A 20,181-nucleotide genomic window follows, 5' to 3' on the forward strand; every position below is an offset into this window, starting at 1 on the left:
TCATACCGTATCCTGATGTCACTTAAATTACTTGAAGCTTTTGAATAATGAGTAAAAGTCAGATTTTGCTTCACTGTCTTGCTTCATTCAAAGAAAATCATATATTCTCTAGATATGAGCTCAGTGCAAAGGTCTCAATAAAATAGCCAGATAATTTGAGGTATTAGTTAATAAATGACCTCTGCCTATGGAATTTTTCTTATACTTAAATATAGAACTGGAGTGATAGCACAGCGAGTAGGGTGTTTGCCTTGCACGAGGCCGACCCAGGTTCAGTTCCTCTCCCCCTCTCAGAGAGCCCGGCAAGCAACCAAGAGTATCTCGCCCGCATGGCAGAGCCTGGTAAGCTACTCCTGGCGTATTTGATATGCCAAAAACAGTAACAAGTCTCTCAATGGAGACCTTACTGGTGCCCGCTCGAGCAAATCGGTGAGCAACGGGATGACAGTAATACAGTGATACAGTTTAATATAAAACTCTAACAGAAATATAGCAAAATGATTAAGCAGCCGACTTCCGGAACTAGCGTATTCTGCTGTGAATCTTGAGTCCGCTCCTAAATACCTTGACCCTGGCCAAGTAACCTTGGTCAAGTTATTTCTTCTTGATTCTACCATGTTAATAAGTGTCTATTCATAGATTTGTTTTAAATTTTTACCGAGTTAGTCAAGTCTAGGGCCGTTTATAGTTTATGCTTGTATAGGAAGTGCTCAAGAAATGTCGGCCTCTCTGGCTACTCCAGTGGTTAAGAATGCAGTTCAGGGGGCTGGAGTGATAGCACAGCGGGTAGGGCGTTTGCCTTGCATGCGGCCAACCCAGGTTCGAATCCCAGCATCCCATATAGTCCCCTGAGCACCGCCAGGGGTGATTCCTGAGTGCAGAGCCAGGAGTAACCCCTGTGCATAGCCGGGTGTGACCCAAAAAGCAAAAAAAAAAAAAAAAAATGCAGCTCAGCGTGGCTGTTGGTAAAGCCGCGTGCCGCCTGCACACGGCTCTTCAATACTCACACTCAAAATGCAAATAAAAGCGAGACGGTCCCACTCGCACTCACTCGGCTCTCTGTGCAATTCCAGGCACCGTGGTGGTCCAGCAGCTGATGTCGGTGATGATCAGCAAGCACGACTGCCTCTTCCCCAAAGACGCGGACCTCCAGAGCAAGCCCCCAGACGGGACGGGCAACAACAACAACGACGTCCCGAAGAAAGCCACCGTGGGTCAGCTGCAGAACAAAGAGAACAACAACACCAAGGAGAGCCCCGGCAGGCAGTGCACCTGGGACAAGCCGCCCGAGTCGCCCCAGAGGAGCAGCGTGGACAACGGGTCGCCCACGGCCCTCGCGGGCAGCAAGACCAGCAGCCCAAGGAACAGCGTGCACAAGCTGGACGTCTCCCGGAGCCCCCCTCTCCTGGTGAAGAAGAACCCCGCCTTCAACAAGGGCAGCGGCATCGTCACCAACGGCTCCTTCAGCAGCAGCAGCAGCAACACGGAGGGGCTGGAGAAGGCCCAGGGCACCCCCAACGGGGGCTTGCAGGCCCGCAGAACCTCCTCCCTGAAGGGCCCGGGCACAAAAATGGGCACCCACAGCGTGCAGAACGGCACGGCGCGCCTGGGCGTCCTGAGCGGCGACCCCCTGGGCGCCCCCGCCAACGGCCGCAGCATGAGCTGGCTGCCCAACGGCTACGTGACCCTGCGGGACACCAAGCCCAGAGAGCAGGCGGGCGAGGCGGGCCAGCACCACCGGCTCTCCACCTACGACAACGTCCACCAGCAGCTGTCCGCCTTGAGCCTGGACGACAAGCAGAGCGTGGACAGCGCCACCTGGTCCACGTCCTCCTGCGAGATCTCCCTCCCCGAGAACTCCAATTCCTGCCGCTCCTCCACCACCACCTGCCCCGAGCCGGACTTGTACGCGGGCAACTTTGAGGACCCAGTTTTGGACGGGGCCGCCCAGGATGACCTTTCCCACCCGGGGGACTATGAGAACAAAAGCGACCGGAGGAGTGTGGGAGGTCGGAGCAGTCGCGCCACCAGCAGCAGCGACAACAGCGAGACGTTCGTGGCCAACAATACCGGCAACCACAGCGCGCTCCACAGTCTGGTGTCCAGCCTGAAACAGGAAATGACCAAACAGAAGATCGAATATGAGTCTAGGATAAAGAGGTGAGGACTGGACCTCGTGGTGGCCGGAGAGGGTGCTGCAGTCGCTAGGAGGGACCCACCCATGGAGGAGGTTGGAGTAGGGGCCGGAACTCGGAGTAAACTTAGTTAAGGTTACTCGCCTTGCGTGCTGGTCTCGGTACAATCCCCAGCACTCCCCATGGGGCCCTGAGCACCACCAGGAGCACGGAGCCAGGAGTAAGCCCGGAGCACTGCTAGGTGTGGTTTGTAGTAAGAGGAGATTGGAGTTCACGTTCTCCTTCTAGAAGGCATTTGTGAGCTGTGCTAACGTGGCAAAGATCAAAATTCCCGTTGGGCTGCAGTATCCTAATGTGCACGGCTATGGTGCTGTTACTGCCCACTCGCAGAGCGTGCAAGAATGCTGAGGAGGGGCTGGATCGATAGCCCAGCAGGTAGGGCGTTTGCCTTGCACGTGGTAGACCCAGGTTCGATTCCCAGCATTCCATGTGGTTCCCCTGAGCACCGACAGGAGTAATTCCTGAGTGCATGAGCCAGGAGGAACCTCTGTGCATTGCCGGGTGTGACCTAAAAAGAAAAAAAAGTGCATGAGGATGATTTCTTGGTACCTCAGAGCAGGCAGCTTAGGGTGCAATGTGTCATTGTTATTAAACATGTGGGCCGATACCAGTTTCGTACCAGTTTGGGGGTTAAGGGGTAACTGGAGATTAAGGAGTAGAGAGAGATGGCAGGATGATACCAGGAAGTGGTGGCAGGGAATTGACCTTGAATCCTTGTTCTTTCAAGGATGCTGAGTGACTGCTACTCACCCAGGTCAGCTCCAGGCTCTGTGGATTTAGCAGAGTAAGGCAGACAGAACTCTGCTCTCATAGCACAGTTTTCCATTCTACTGGAGGAGAACGATTTTAAAATAAAGCAAATAGTCAAGTAGAGCACTAAAGTGGAGAAGAGAGCTGAGAAGTGTTGGAGTGAAGTAACCTCAGAGAGGGACAGAAGCCAGAGACCAGATCCCTGAATGGCTTTGATTTTACACAGGAAGCCATGGAGATTTGGGTGGGAAGGCATGACATTTAGGATATTTACGGAGATGAGGGAGATCAAAGCCCAAATTGGGGAGGAAAAACACAAGTGTATAAGGAAAGAGCTCAAGCTAAATGCTTCCAGTTTCCATCTGATGACTAAGTTGAAGTTCGCCTAGCAACTTCTCCCAGCATAATTAGAAGCACAGGCACCTGTGGCCGGAGCAATAGCACAGCAGGGAGGGTGTTTGCCTTGCACGCAGCCAACCTGGGTTCAATTCACAGCATCCCATATGGTCCCCCAAGTATCGCCAGGGGTAATTCCTGAGTGCAGAGCCAGGAGTGAACCCTGAGCTTTGCCGGGTGTGACCCAGAAAGAAAAAAAAATAGGAGAAGCACAGGCACCTTCCAGTTCCCAGGGTTCTACAGAATTTCTAGGCAGGAGCAAGAGAATCGGGCCCAGAACTCACAAGTGACCTGCATGAATACTTTCTGCTAGAAACCAGTAACCGCCCACCACGGTTTTACCACGGGCTCAGAAATTACCAAATGGATTCCTCGAGTGTAGTGTAAGGAAAGATGACCCAGAACTCCGGCCGGGGTCGCCCAGAGTTCCCTTCAGTGTGCTGACCCTCTGCCAGCTCTGGCCTCTGGCCTCAGGCCAGGCTCCTGGGTCTGACTCCTCTTGATCCTCTGAGTTTCTGATTAATGATGGTTTTGTACTGCTTCGGTGGCTTCCTTGCTCTGACCAAGGGACAGTGGGAAATTTTCCCACCCCAGTGTTTCTGCTGAGACTTGTTGAGCTTCAGGTGGGTGGCCAAAGGGAAGGGGTAGTGCAGCAATGTCCATGTAGGGTGTTCTGTGGTGGGTACGCGGGTACCCCTGGGACAGGGTAGAGGAGGTTTAAATCTAAGCTAGGTATGGGGGAGGGGAGAAGACTGGGGCCAAGCAGTGGAGGGGGCGGGAGGAAAAGGGGAGTTTCTTTACAGTGAAGATGGAGCTGGCTTTCTCAGGACATCGCTACAGATAACTCCCCCAGGTTTGATAACACCACCCCCCAAGTCTTCATTCTTTTAGGCAAGAAGCGGGAGCAGCAATTCCTTCTTGGATCAGGGGAAGGACCAGAGCTTGGTTCTTATCTTCAGAAAATTCTGTATTCTCTACTCCAAATAATGTGCAAGCCAGAGCTGGCGGCATATATACTATATGGCCATATATATTTTAATATGTGCCATGTCCATTTATCAATCATCAGGCTAAAGATATGCACTTTCAAGTGCTCTGGTATTAAAATATAAATAAGATACTGAGAAATTGTATTGAAAATTACTCGTAAACTAACTTTTGGAAACTTCACCAAACTTAAATTTGGTTTGGATTTTCTATATAATGTTGAGTGATGGAAGGTTCAAACTAGAAATAAAAGGATGTCATTGTTATAAAGTCACTCTTTTTCTTTTTTTTTCTTTTTTTTAATTTTTATTTTTTACAGACTTACAACTTTCCGTGCTTGTGTTTCAGTCATACAATGCTCGAGTACCCATCCTTCCACTAGTGCCTGTTCTCCACTACTGATGATCCCAGTATCCCTCCCACCCTCCCACCCCACCCCACCTCTGTAAAGTCACTCTTTTTCAATGTACTTTTTGGAACCCACTAACTACTGTAATTCTCATTGTTCCCAATGCTTGGTGATAAATTAGTATTTATCATTAGGGAGCAAGGAATATAACTTTAAATATGCTTTTTAGGGATAGAAAATAAGATATCATTCTGAATGGCCACAGCTGCACATACTCATTTATGAAATATTAGTGATTCATTTGTTTTGAAATTATGGCATATTTCAAAGATTTAGATAAAAATAAAACGTTTCAGTAGCATATTTTTTATATCAATGGGTCTTTAATTGTAGCTTTTTGCTTTCTTATTTTTACCAAGACACTATGATTTACAGTACTGCCTTGTGAAACATCATTCCAACACCAAACCCTCCACCCGAGTGCTGCCTGGCCTCATTTGTCATGCTGTGTAGTGCCTTCTTCCTGCCAGCATTGTTGCTTTCCCACCTGCCTGGCAAAGGGACAGGTCCTCAGTGTAGTGGACAAGGGGACTCTCACATAATCAGATCACGGATATATTAGAGGCAAACTATGCTATATCATTGTGGCTCAGTCATGTCTAGAGTTACATATTTAGTTACATGTGTTTTTTTTTAATTAATTGTACCTCATGAGAAATGAGGTTAAGTAGATGCTTTGATTAACACCAGAAGATGGCAGATAATAAATTCATGTGTATATTATTGTTGTAGATGATAAGGACTACTATTGATATGGGATCCAATATATGCTAATCCTTATTGGGATTCTATAAATACCAAAATGTAATATATAGTGATATATATATTGATATATATAAAGAGAGTATGACTATATATAGTGATATATATGTATATATCACTCTGGCAATATGTTCGAATCTTTTATATTTCATCTTATTTATATCATATATAAAAATTTCTACAAAAGGTATCTTGAGGTCTCTTACTATAGCATAAGTAGCAGTTTCTTCTTCTAATCCTGTTTTATTTTATACTAAATAACTTGAGGCCAGACTAGTAGGTGAACCAAGGTTCAGATTCATGTTTGTTTCTCCCTGGTGAAGGGTTCTTTTCATTAAGTAATGATAATTTTTAATGATAGTACTCTTTTGCAAAGTCTGTCTTTCATATTATTACTGGCATACATTTTAATTTTTATTAGTAGCATGCTGCTATGTATTTCTATCCTTTATCTTTCAATATCTAGAGTACGATGTGAGCACGTATCTTTTTAAAATCTTACTTCTTTTTAAATGTTGGCGGAAGCCGCACCTGAGTGTGTTCAGGGATTCCAGTTGCTTCTGCTCAGGACTCCCTCCTGCCAGGGCTCAGTGGAACATACTCAAGGCCGGCACCTTACCTGCTGTGCGGTGTGACTCTCTTTAAAACTTGGTCTTGTGTCAAGTTTTTGACTGTCCTCTACTTGCAGTCACCCTACTGTCATAATGTGTGCAGGTGCTTGTCCTCAGACAATCAAGGTTAAATGCAGAGACCTGGGGACAATAGCCAAATTCAGTAGACACTGAGGAAGGAAGGGAAGGTCAAGAAAAGTCAAGGAGAAGGAAAGGGTAGGGAAGGGAGAAGACAGGAGGGAGAAACAAGAGGAGGGAAAGGGAGAGGAGGAGTATCCAGAAGTAGGGAGCCCTGGAAAGGTAGAAAACTTCTTTCTGTATTCTCTTAACTGCATGGTCGAATGAGCACTCTCTAGGGAGGGCTGAAGATGTGTAAGCTGGTGAAACAGAGGGTTTGGTGAACAGCAGGAATTTGGGCGTATCCCTGGGCCATTCTCTCCGGAATCTCCCTGGAGTCTTTATCTTTCTCATCTTACCCTATCTCCCTCCTGGCCCTATTCTGCTACTGCAGCATGCTGGGTCTTCTTAATCCATTCTCCGTCTGTGTTCATCTCTCTTTATTATACTGTATCACTGTATCACTGTCATCCCGTTGCTCATCGATTTGCTCGAGCGGGCACCAATAATGTCTCCATTGTGAGACTTGTTGTTACTGTTTTGGGCATATGGAATACGCCACGGGGAGCTTGCCAGGCTCTGCCATGCAGGCGAGATACTCTCAGTAGCTTGCCCAAGAGGGACAGAGGAATTGAACCCGGGTCGGCCATGTGCAAGGCAAACACCCTACCCGCTGTGCTATCGCTCCAGCCCTTTATTATACTATCTTTCCATAGATTTTGGTGAGCTAGTATGACTAATTTTCATCAAAGCTACTTTTCAGTTTAGTACTTTTGTCTTTGATTTAATTCCATTACTTCTCCATGAGTAGAATTTTGATAGTTCCTTTTTCATGAAGGCAGTTGGTATTCCAAGGTCTCAGTTGAATCATTTTCAAATTTCACAGTCTCTTGTATCTGTGTGATTATGCTCTATATTCTAAATTTGAATTTAATTTTGAGTTCTGACACCTGGAGGGTTTTTACAATCTCTATTAACCTTAACTATGTAGTGTTTAAAAACCATTTCCCCCCAACATCACTGAGTGTTGATTGGAAAAGGTTTCCTTTCATGTTGACTCAGTCTATTAGATTATTGGAAATTTCATACAAGTATTGATACATACAAATGTATGAATATAGCTTTTAAAATAATTTCTCCTTGCGTTATAGGCTCAAGTTTTTTCTAGTATTTTTAGTTCTAAACTAAATAGTTTATAAAACAAAGAGAATATACATATATACAATGGTTGATGACAACCAGAATACTATTATACTGTTGTACAAAGTGTGATTTGATGGTCAAATTAGTATTTAAATTGATTACAGGATGTAAAAACTTGTTTCTTGCAAAGGACAAACAGATCCCTTTTTAAATGTTATTATTATCTAGCGTAAATGCCAACATATGGACTATTATCAAAATTAAATTAATATTTTAAAATAAAAAGTATTATCGAAGTAGTCATATTTCTGAGAGTAAAACACATTAGGCATTAAATTGCCATTTTATGGTAAATTTGAACATGTCCAAAATTCTTTCGTTCAGAATAAGAGAAATTAAAAATCATTTTACCAAAATGTATTCTTACCATAAACCAGTTCCTAACACCCCTCCTGAAACAATAAATTTTAAGTAGTGTTTATAATTTGATAAATTATTATCTTTGAAACATAAGGATTATGAGCATTCTGTTTTTGAGGTTGTTATCTCAAACTATACAATTAACCCAAAAGAACACAGCTGTAAGTCAATAATAATCTGTATCTAAAGATTCTAATATGGCCGTGAGAATTGCAAATGGCAGGCTTTTTTTTCGGACTTCATTATTACAAAAATTCCAAGTATCTGATACCTCTTGTCGATGTAATGTGACTCCTTTGACAAGTCTTGGCTCTTAATGTCCCAAGGACAGTCTTCTTAGCGGTGGGCTTCATGTAACAATGACGTTTTCACTACCACTGCTGTCCTTGGACAGGAGGCATAGTTGCCTGACGTTTTTCTTTCAACTTGGTCAGTTCCCCCCCCCCCACCTCCAGATTTGATCAAGCCAAGTGGCTGCAAAAAGCCTTGCTGTTTCAGCTGTCCAGTACATCTGCTGCTCTGTGCTATCTGAAATTGCCGCTGGCTTCTCTGGGCTGGCATTCATTCCTTTATTATTAAATGACAGCTAAGTGCTTCCAAAGGCATCTTGGTGTCTTCGTGTTGAGGTGTTGGCAGATAATTTTCAAACCTAAAGAAATAATACCTCTTAAAATCTTGTCCCCTACCTCACTGATTCCAAAGGGCTCGTTCCAATCTCCTCGCAGAGACAGTTCAGGAAGTATTTGCTGTCTTGAATTTCAAGTGAGTCCAACTGTTTTATTTCCTGTTCCTCCCCTCCCCCCTCTGCAGCTTAGAACAGAGAAACATGACTTTGGAGACCGAGATGATGAGCCTCCACGATGAGCTGGATCAAGAGAGGAAAAAGTTCACGATGGTCGAAATAAAGATGCGAAATGCCGAGAGAGCGAAAGAAGATGCAGAGAAAAGAAATGACATGCTTCAGAAAGAGATGGAGCAGTTTTTTTCTACGTTTGGGGAGCTGACAGTAGAACCCCGGAGAACGGAGAGAGGAAATACTATATGGATTCAATGAACCTGCGTCCTCCCTTTTGTCCTGATGGGATCTGGGAAAGACTGTGGGGGGTTCTGGTGGGAATATACGGGATCAGCTGCCCGGTTGCCTGGTTGTGCAGTACTCTCACTGGGGAAGGAATATCATCTATAGACATCACACATCCATATCTGCAACGTGTACCAAAGTTATATCATGCCTCATATTGCTACTGTCAAGTATTACAACTGGATATGTGTATATAGAGTAGTTTTTAAAAAGTAAACTAAAAATGAGAAGCATAGCTCCAGAATTATTTTATTGCAAGTCTTGTATTTAAAAATGTTAAATCAATATGTTGTTGCAATTTGGCTTGCTTTCAAGCTTCACCTCTTGCACTTAACATAAGCTATTTTTGGCATTGTGTTATCATCAGCTTATTTTATAGATCGATATTTTTATTTCCCCTTTTGTTGAGGAAATGAAGATGAGCAGATATATAAATATATAAAGAGTATATATCAGAGGAGTTATTAAAATCGAAAGAATACTTTGTGATTGTGCTGTTTGTGCCAATAGACCTTGCCATGACCAAAAAAAGAGAAGTGTAAATAGTTTTATGAAATATAGCAGAATCACCAGGAATCTTGGAACTGCTCTTTAGGTTCGTCCCTCGATAGTGCTCAGTTTTGTGTTGTCAGGTGACTTGACCCACGACGTATGACCGTGTTCAAACTCCCCTTCTCAAAGCCCTGTGCCTGAATAGCCAGTTCCACAGAGAAATACCTCCCATGTGCGAGCACCCCAGAGGGGAGAAGCAGTCAAGGAAAGCGTTGAATGAGTTGTGCCTTGGATTTTTCTGTCATTCTGGAATGAATCTCTGTAACTGCTGGACGGTTACCAGAGAAATTCTCGCGAGTTGGAATTTGACTAACGATGCTTGGTCGATGGTGTCCGTGTGGACTCATGTCCCCCCTAAACCTTTTCCTCTGCTCCCGACAGTTCCACCGGGAACACTGGCAGAGATAAGCACCTGCTCAGGTGTGACTGCGGAATTGTCCCCCAGGACAAACCTGGCAGAAAAGGAGACAGAGGCGGAGTGCAGCCCGGGGAGGCGGGCTGGGGAGGGGAGCGGGAAGGGAAGGAAACGTGGTTTAGCAGAAACGACGAGTTAACCCCCACCCCCCTTTTTTAACCATCTTGTTTGATTCCTGGTGAAAACCTCATAATTCATAGCCATTTTCAACATGAATGCTTAAAACGTCTATTTTGTAAACATCAAGAATGGTAATTTTCTAGAAATCTCAGAGCTTCCTAACGTTTTGGAAGAACGGTTCTGCACATTTCAGTAAGACAAGAAACCAGGCAAACCAATCTCTTTTCCACACTAGAACAAAAGCCACAAAAAAAAAGCATAACAAGAAATAAAGCATACTTGAGTTGATGGGATCTGTGTGGAAGGTTTGTGTTTGACTGTTTGCAGGTGGGAGAGGGATCTTTCTCTGTCTCATCCTTGACATTATGCTACTTTGTTACCTCTCCTTCACTGGGCATGCTTGCGTGGCCCTTCAGTACCAGTCACTGTGCCCGCACTGACATCATCAACATCCTCAATTCCCTTTCTTTTTCTTTAACCAGCTTAACCGTATGTGCCCACCCGGATGCCCTGTGAGAAACCCAAACTCGGTGTGTGGGAAATTGATCTCAACTACTCGCCACAGACCTCACAGTTTTGTTTTCTTTGGGTTTGACTTTGGGTTTGGGGCCACACCTGGCAATGCTCAGGGGTTACTCCTGGCTCTGCATTCAGGGATCACTTCTGGTGGGATTGGGAGACCCTAGAGAGTGCTGGGGATTGAACCTGGGTGGGCCACATGCACACCAGTGCCCTACTCATTCTACCGCTTCAGCCCTTCTTTTTATGCTTTCCCAGTCACTCTTACTTAGTCTCAATTAAGGAGCAGTCAGATGTTCCAGTAAAAAGCCAAGACTGGGTAGGCCCCCGGCATTCAGAGTCTGCTTGCTCCTACTGAACCTTTTTCAGCTGTCTTTCGTTTGTAGATAGGGATAATAGAAATCCCACCCCCAGGGGTAGGCCATTACCCCCCCAAAACACACCCCTGGCAGCTTCTCACTCCCACACTCCAAGGTAGCTGGGTAGAGAAGGGATCACTAAGTCACTGACGGTTGGAGGGATCATTAGGGATGGGAGATGTGTGCTACAAGTAGATAAAGGACCAAACATAATAGCCTCTCGCTATTTCTATTGCAAACCATAATGCCCAAAAGTAGAGAGAGAGTATGGGGGGAAATTGTCTGCCATACAGGAAGGGGGAGGGGTGGAAAGGCAGGGTGAAGAGATACTGGGGCCATTGGTGGTGGAAAATGTGCACTGGTGGAGGAATGGGTGATTGAGCATTGTATTACTGAAACTGAAACATGAAAGCTTTGTAATTGTTTCTCACCCTGATTCAATTTAAATGAAAAAAAAAGGAGAGGCAAAAACAAACAAACAAACAAAAAAGAGTAGCTGCCATGCCTCCAGCAAGACTCCATCCATCACCTTAGGACCAAGCCTTGCAAAGAAATTAGCCTCCTAAAAACTCGGGTACAGGGTGTCTGTAAGTGAGCTGTCCAGGCCTTCTCAGAGTGGGGATGGGCTGCCTCCTCCCATCTCCCTGTACTTCTGCAAGTCCCCACACTCACGCCCACATCCCAAAGCCAGCACCCGGTTAAAAATTTAACTCCAGCTATACCACTCAGTTAAAATTTCCAAATGTCCTGGAGTGTAAGGACACATTCATGGCCATGTGGTATCCCTGAGCACACCATAGTCCAGCAGTGGACATCAGACAGGACAGAATTGAAAGTAAAGGCCAAGCTATCTCAACTTTTTGTAAAAACATTAACACAGAAGCCTTAACTTGTAACAAGATCTAAGGAATCCCTCATACAAAGACTTAATGTCTCCATGGTGAGATACAAAAGTTTACTAATTTTCTTCTACGGAAATAGTTCTTCCCACTAGCAATATGTTGGTAACAAGCAATACAAAATTAGTTAGTGTGGGTCTGCGGGTGGGGCAGCCTTGGGGAGTGGTTGGGAAAATTGGAGACAATGGTGGGGGAAGGCGATAGTGTGGTGGGGTTGGTGTCGTCATGTTGAATGCCCATAACAAATCATCATGAAGAACTTTGTAAACCACAGTGTTTGAATAAAATGTGTGTGTGGGGGTCGGGGGGGGGGGGAATTTCATCCTCATGCATTTGCAGTGTGGCCCCAGCACGGCAACTCTCCGTCAGGCTGAGCACAGCACCTAGTGTGTACGGAAGAACGTCGTGTACATTCTGTGTGTCGGGGGGACACACCTAGCGATGCTCAGGGCACACTTCTGGCTCTGAACTTTGGGTTCACTCCTGGTTGGTCTCTGGGGACCCTATGGGGTGCCAGAGATCAAATCCAGGTGTGTGTGTGTACAGGATACCCCACCCTGTACTATCTCTCTTGCCTGTGTACGTTCTCTTTTTTTGGGGGGTGGGGGTATGAAACTTTATTGAAACACCATGACTTACAAAGTTGTTCACAATAGTTATTTCAGGTATTGAGTATTCCAACACCTGTCCCAGTGCCACTGTGCCCTTCACGCCACCAATGCCCCAGGTTTCCCACCCACCCCCCACCCCAACCCCCAAGCCTACTCATAAGGAAGGCACAAGATAATATTAGATTAAATCATCATCATCATCATTATCATCATCATCATCATCCCGTTGATCATCGAGTTTCTCGAGTGGTCTCAGTAACAACTCCATGCGTCCTAGCCCTGAGATGTTAGCAGCCTCTCTTTACTCGTCCTTCCCAACAGTGCTGCATTGGAGGTTCTTTCAGGGTCAGGGGAATGAGACCCATCATTGTTACTGGTTTTGGCATAGGAATACGCCACAGGGAGCTTGCCAGGCTCTCCCATGCGGGCAGGAAACTCTCGTAGCTTGCCAGGTTCTCCGGGAGGGAGAACTAGGCTATAAGCTATAAACTTCCAGGAGCTTGGTTTTACAGGCTCTGGATGTTGGCCTTTGATGGGATTACACAGCCCAGGGGGCAGTTTCTGAGTGTGACCACCTAGCTACTGGAAAATGGGGGATCTGGGTGGAAGAGACCCAGTCCCGATCCAAGCAGGCTTGGAGATCTCAGCCCTGGGTCCCACACCCCTGGGTTCCTCTGCCGGTTCCTTCATGAATGAGGCTCGTCCGAACATGTGGAGAGGGGCCTTGAGCATGGCTGTGGCTGGGTTCTGGAGGTCTTTGGTTGCGGGGGCTCTGCTCGAGGTGGGGAGGGAAACTCAACCCACCTCCTCCATGGGGCCCCGCTTAAATAATTAATTTAATTTAATAATTAAATTTTAGATGGAAATAATTTAGTCTTAGCAGGCACCAAATAATTTTATTGCTCATCGTTACAACTAGTTTCACAACTTGCTTGCTTTGTTGCTCAACTCATGACCTGGGGATTTACTGGGCTGGTAGGTGTAAGCTGAACCTTCTGGGTTATTATTTTCTCACTCACTGACCTTGGTGGGCTTCTACTCAGTTTTCCCCTCTGATTTCCTGCGCTTCTACCTGGTTATCAGCGCTGTGACGTTTGGACGTGTTGTGCAGCTGCATATTCTCACATCGGCAGCTGCTGGCGTCTCTGGCATCTCTCTGAGATCAGTTGTGAACCTGAACGTGTCTCTGGCAGAGTTTGGAGGTGGATGTGGGTGGGTGGAGTGCTGGGCGTTTGAGGACTCAGTCGGCCCACATCCCACTAAACCTTCCCAGATCTGGGCCCAGGGGCGGGGCCCGACCTGGGACTACTCAGCTGCCGGCAACCCTCCAGGGTCATTTGTGAAGCGGGGACAGAAGGCCCCAGATACATCCTTCACTCCAGCCTCTTCTTTACTCTGGAACTCAGTCTCCAAGTGTCTTTCTCTGCCATCCCTGCCTTTTTAGTCATCTTTCTCTGGCCTGTTTCTACTCATCTCCTGATAAAAACCTCTGGCCTTGCTCCTTTATTCTAGTGTTTCATTTTTATTGGCTTGAGAGCACCCCACCCCCTACTCTTTTAAGTTGAATCATGATGAGATACACAATTATAATATTGTACATGATTGAGTTTTAGGCGTGCGATGTTCTAACACCCGTCCCTTTACCAGTGTACATTTTCCACCACCAGTGTACCCAGTTTCCATCCTACCCATCACACAGCCTGCACTTACGGTAGATTCATTTCTTTCCTTTTCTCCCTCCCTCCCTCCCTCTCCCTCCCTCTCCCTCCCTTCATCCCTCCATCCCTCCCTCCCTCTTCTCTCTCCCTCCCTCTCCCTCCCTCTCCCTCCCTCTCCCTCCCTCTCCCTCCCTCTCCCTCTTCCTCCCTCTCCTGCTCTCTCCCTCTCCCTCCCTTTTCCTCCCTCCCTCCCTTCATCCCTCCATGCCTCCCTCCCTCCTCCCTCTCCCTCCCTCTCCCTTCCTCTCCCTCTCTCTCTCTCTCTCTCTCTCTCTCTCTCTCTCTCTCTCTGTTATTTTCCTCTTAGCCAAAAGGATATCATGCATATCACTATGTGCATACAACCACATCCAAAAATAGGGAGAAGAGATTGAAAGAAACTTCCTTAAAAAAGAAATACAGATGGTTAAAAAGCACATGGAAAAGTGCTCCACAGGGCTAATTACCAGGGAAATGAAAATCAAACAGCAATGAGACTCCCCGCAACTGCATCTTCGTTCTCATGGATCCTTCCATTCCCCACCGTCCCATGCGTCTCCCACCCACCTGTGTCACCTACCTGCCTCTGCGTGGCACACTCCAGCTCTCCGCAGAGGGAGATCCAGACTCGGGCCTCCAGCAAGTCTTCTAGGCCCTCAAAGCAGAATTAGTTACTGTCTGTGACAGCAATCTATGTGCTGATCTCTTAGACTCTGGCACCGTTGATGGTTTTCCTCACCAAATAAAGCAGCATGCTAGGCGCCGCTAGGCAGAATGAGAATGGCAGGAAAAGAAGAGTCATAACAGCATACTTAGTGTGTGTTAGATGGCAGGGAATCTGACGACATGGCAAAGACAAGTCACAACCTCTGGGAAGCTTCTCCAGAGTACCGTGCTTTGTCCTTGAGTGGGTTTGGGGTTTGGGGTTTGGGGGTAGTTTTATTTTGTTTGTCTTGTTTTTGTCTTTTGTCTCCCAAGCAGTTAACCAAGTAGGTCAGCCGTTGATTGAGAGGGTGTGAGGTGCTCAGGGATGACCTCTGCTGCCTGATGGGGCTCAGGGGGTCTCCACGGTGACACCCAGTCATGCTCGACTCACCTGTTCATGATGAGACTCGAAGACATCTGAAGACATAGGCAGGACCCAGTGGCGCGGCACCCAAGTTTCTTATTAAAACTTGCAAGTCTCAGGGCTGGAGCAATAGCACGGCGGGGAGGGCGTTTGCCTTGCACGCAGCCGACACAGGTTCGATTCCCAGCATCCCATATGGTCCCCTGAGCACCGCCAGGAGTGATTCCTGAATGCAGAGCCAGAAGTGACCCCTGTGCATCGCCAGGTGTGACCCAAAAAGAAAAACAAAACTTGCAAGTCTCATGAAGAGAGTGGTAGAAGTCCCCAAGGCCAGTCTTCCTCTTCTCTTTACAGTCTGCTTAATTACACAGGTGGGGAATGAGTGTGGAGTTGGAACTGCCCAGCTTAAGGGCCTCGCGTAGCCGGTGTCTAGGATAACCTAACGACTCCCCAGGTAGTGCAAGCGTACTAGGCCAACTGCAGCTCTTTGAATAGCAGTTGTGGCTAACAAAAAGGTTGGTTCGGTTTGTAAGTGCTCCCGGAAGCTCAGACCCAGAGTCGAATCTTATTTTCATTTGTGGATTATGTGTTGTTGCTGCTATCACGGACCCTCAAGGGCTATGCCCAGGTGAGTCACACTCGGTCACTCCCGGCCGTTCCAGAAGCCAGGCCACCAACCCTCAGAGCATGTGAGCTATTCTTAGAGCCCAGCCAAGAGACTCGATTCCCCTGTGGGATCTTAGAGCAGGTGCAAATGGAATCTTTGGGCAAGGAGACTAATTGTTGGGGAAAAGACTAAAAGTGTTTTGGTCGAGCAAAATCATCTCCTGGATTCTGAGGGAGGTCGGCAGACTGTTGTGTGACAACACCAAGGAATCCCCGCCTTCTCCTCTGGACCCTCGCTCCCTGTCACCTCATGATCCACAGAATCAGAGATTTGCTGGTGCTTGCCACCAGAGTGCCCGCCGGGACTTTGCTGTGTTTTGCGGTCATGAGCAGAGGTATTCAGCATTGACTCTTTGTTCTGTGCTCAGGGATCACTCCGGGCAGGGCTTACGGAACACTGGTTAGTGCTGGGGACTAAACCCAGATCGGTCACATTCAAGGCAAGCTCTCTACCTCTCTAGTTATATCCTACTGTCTCTTGCCCGTTCTGCCTAATGCCAAAGACCCTGCCCTTCTTCCAATATACACAAGCTCTGAGCTCTAGGCCTCTGCATCTGCTTTTTCCTCGTTCTGAAAGGCTCCTCCTTAGATACAGATAGGACTCACCCCCTCAGTTCATGTCCGTGTCTTTGCTCAAATCTCACCTTTTTTTTTCCTTTTGTCTGGGCACACTGGCAGTGCTCAGGGCTGACTTACAGCTCTCACACAAGGCTCTCTCCTAGCAGTGCTTGGGGGACCAGATCGGGTGCCGGGGATTGAACCTGAGTTGACTGTGTGCAAGGCAAGTGCCTTACCTGCTGCACTATTCCTCGGGCCCCATATCTCATTCCTTAAGATAATTTTTATGGAGGCACCATAATTTATAGTTGAGTTTCAGCTATATGACTTTCCAAACACTTATCCCATCACCAGTGTCCATTTTCCTCCACCAATGTTCCCATTTTCCCTCCCATGCTCATCTGCACAATGGAGACATTACTGGTGCCCGCTCGAGCAAATCGATGAGCTGTGGGATGACAGTGACAGTGACAGTGGCTCATCCTCAGCTTCCCTCCATATTTTGAGGTTTGGTTGTGGTGTGGATCTGATTTTCTGATTTTCTGACTCTGTAGTTCAGATGTATAGTTATCTAGTATGTCTACACCACCAATATGCTTAAGGACCTGGCCCACTCCTTCTGTCTCTTCTTGTTTCCATTCAGTTTCTTTCTTTTCCTATCCTCAGTTCCCCAATCCAGGGACTGGGAGAATCTAGACATACCCCATTGGATACCTTGCATCCCCTCATCCTATTTTTCCATATACTACAAATAAGAGAGATTGTTTAATATTGATTTGCCTTCCTTTTTCTGACTTACTTTGCTCAGTATGGTACTCTCCAGTTCCATCCAAGTTGCAGTGAATTACATGGTGTCACCCTTCCTTGAAGTTGCATAGTGCTGCATTGAGTCTGTAAACCACACCATAATTCACTCGTCCACTGTTGGGTACCTAGGTTGACTCCATGCACTGACCATGATAGTAGAAGTGCTGCAGTTAATAATGGTGCGCATCTGTCATTTCAAAGGATGTTTTGTGTGTGTGTGTGTGTGTGTTTTGTGTTTTCCCATCTCTGCTGAGACCTAACCTGACTATTTTTCTAAATAGTACCTTTTTCATACCATACACCACTTTTTGTTGTTGTTGTTTTCAAACCCAGCAGTGCTCAGAGCTTGCTCCTTTGTGCTCAGGGATCACTCCTGGCAGGATGGGGACTATAAGGAATCAAACTTGGGTTGGCCGAGTGCAAGGCAAGAGCCCTACCCTTGGACTATTGCTCTGATTCCATCATACCATAGATTTTTTATATGATTTATCTCCCCAGTGCTATTCACTTTCTTATTAAAACATTAAAACATAGAATAATTGGAAGCAAAAAAGCAGAAGGCCATCTGAAATCCATCACAACAATTGTATGTCTAGAAAATCTCTGGAAAGGACGCTCAGTTAATATTTGTCACACGCATTGTAAAGGAATGTTCAGAGCTCAAGTGTTAAGTTTCTGATTCACATGTTCGGGGATATCTGAGTTGGATATTCTAGTGGAAAACATAACAAATGAAATATTTATTTTATTTTCTAACTTTAATCATTGTCCATAGGCTGAACAAATGTCATAGATTTGACTTCATTATGAAAATGATCTTGTGTCAAGGACCCTCCCTGGGGCCGCTGAGATGTCATTTTCTGATTTGGAGATTGTGGTGACAGAAATATTAGCTCAACATCCACGTCCTACAGCTCTCAGAGGGAACATGTATAAAAAGTCAACTTTATGAAATGTGAGAAAGAAACAATCGGGTTGCTTTTTTTCTTCTGGAGATTCAAGAATTTTTATCAAACTTTTCCAGGGGGCAGATATTATAAGCCATTGGTAGGGTTTCAACTAAATTTATCACATTTTAATCTTCACCTGGAAACTGGCATTTTTTCCCAAAAAAAATAAACCAAAAAGTTGGCAAGCCTACTTTAAAAAAACAACACTATTATTTATTTGTTTATGGTTTGGAAGGGAAGGGCACACCCAACAATACTCAGAAGTTACTCCTAGCTCTGCACTGAGGAATTATTTGCGGCAATGCTCAAGGCACAATATGAGATGTCAGGATCAAGCCCACAAGTGCCCTCCCCACTGTACTAGTTCTCCAGCTCCAACAAGTCTACCTTTTAAGTCAAAAGATAAGAGGATTGGATGTTTTATCGTTCTGGTTTTAAAAAAAAGTGGTAAAAATGGTTTATATCCTATAATTCCCTATGCAATTTAATACATTAACATTAAAATCACATGCTGGAACTGGAGCAATTGCACAATGGATAGGGCATTTGCCTAGCACGCAATCCACCCAGTTCTGATCCCCCAAACCCCTCATGGCCTCCACTAAGAACTTCAGGAGAAAAGAGCCAGGATTAAACGTTGAATTCCATCAGGTGTGGCCCCAAACTCCCCAAAATAAAATAAAATAAAATAAGCATACTGATCCATTAAATGCATATGCATACAATTAGATAACATTATAATTTTGTGGGGCTACCGAGATAGCTCAAAGGGATGGAGCACAATTTGACATGTGAAGACATAGGGATAATTCTCTTGCACTTCAGCATTTCCCAGGCACTGTGGGACGCAGCACCTGATCAGAGAGCCAAGAGCAATCCTCAAGTACCACAAAGTGTGGTCCAATCACCAAAAAACAAGCCTGTATTACATTTCTGAAAGGAAGAGATTTCCTGTTTCACTGAATAATAAAAATGGACCTATCTGGGGCTGGAGTGATAGCACAGTGGGTAGGGCGTTTGCCTTGCACGCTGCCGACCCGGGTTCGATTCCTAGCATCCCATATGGTCCCCTGAGCACAGCCAGGGGTAATTCCTGAGTGCAGAGCCAGGAGTGACCCCTGAGCATCGCTGGGTGTGACCCAAAAAGCAAAAAATAATAATAATAATAATAATAATAATAATAATAATAAATAAAAAATAAAAATGGACCTATCAAGTCATACCACACATTTAACACAATATCACTTTAAAAGAAAGAATGAGATAAAGGTATTTTTCCTTTAACCACTTATCTTTAAACTGAGACACTTATTTACTCTGAAGACTTAAGGATATGAATTCTTCTGTTTTTGTGTCCTACCGGGACAGATACATATAGTGATTGCATTTGAAGCAAATGAATGTATCACTCAAGGATCTCAGATAGTGTATTTTCAGATACCTATATTTGACCATGAAAAAACTCATTTTGTCAAGAGTAAAGAGCTGTAAACTAGATAAAAGCTGTGCAAAAGATACAAAAGGATTTTAGTTTCCATGTTCCTTAAATGAAAGGATGAATTCTTTTAACTCAAAAGAATGGGAATGTTTATCTTCCAGATTTCCTACAGTTAGCAGTTAGGTATTTACAGAAATCAATAGGTAATTGCTCAAGATTGCTTGAACACTTCCAGCCAAATTAATGCAGGTTCAGTTCAATGGCTTCCCTATCAAGTTACAAAATCGTATTTTTTTTTATTTTGGCATGGAGTTTGAGATATTAAAGTTGGTTACCATGCAAACTAAAACACAAAACAAAGCAAAACAAAACAAAACAAAACACTGTCTGTTGCCTTCTGTTTTGGGAAATTAAACTGATCAGGAAGCCTGATACTGTAATCTGGAAAGGCTAACCCTATTTACTCACCCAGTACATCCCAAAGCAAATTTTTTATCATTACTGGTTTGATGCCCTAGAGGAAATGTATAGAAATGCAGCTGTTTACCCAGCATTCATAGAATAGAAGGTCATTTTCAGAACTTGTACAAATGAAGTCTTCTGTATCACCATATATACATATCACACAAATTTTTATCCACAATGAGAAA

General features: G+C 45.3%; 1 protein-coding gene across 4 annotated transcripts in view; it reads left to right on the forward strand.

Annotated features, from left to right (window-relative positions):
- ARHGAP24 (Rho GTPase activating protein 24) overlaps positions 1-10,246 on the forward strand; it is a 693,477-nt gene extending 683,231 nt beyond the window's left edge. For all 4 annotated transcript variants that reach the window (XM_055139840.1, XM_055139841.1, XM_055139844.1 and 1 more), the window contains 2 exons: positions 1,074-2,160; positions 8,601-10,246. In XM_055139840.1, the coding sequence (XP_054995815.1) occupies positions 1,074-2,160; positions 8,601-8,844 (1,331 nt within the window). In that variant the 3' untranslated portion in view covers positions 8,845-10,246. The remainder of the gene's footprint in view (positions 1-1,073; positions 2,161-8,600) is intronic.
- The last annotated feature ends 9,935 nt before the right edge of the window (positions 10,247-20,181 follow it).

This window comes from Sorex araneus, chromosome 5, assembly GCF_027595985.1.
Source record: "Sorex araneus isolate mSorAra2 chromosome 5, mSorAra2.pri, whole genome shotgun sequence".
In the NCBI taxonomy this organism is placed as follows: Eukaryota; Metazoa; Chordata; class Mammalia; order Eulipotyphla; family Soricidae; genus Sorex; species Sorex araneus.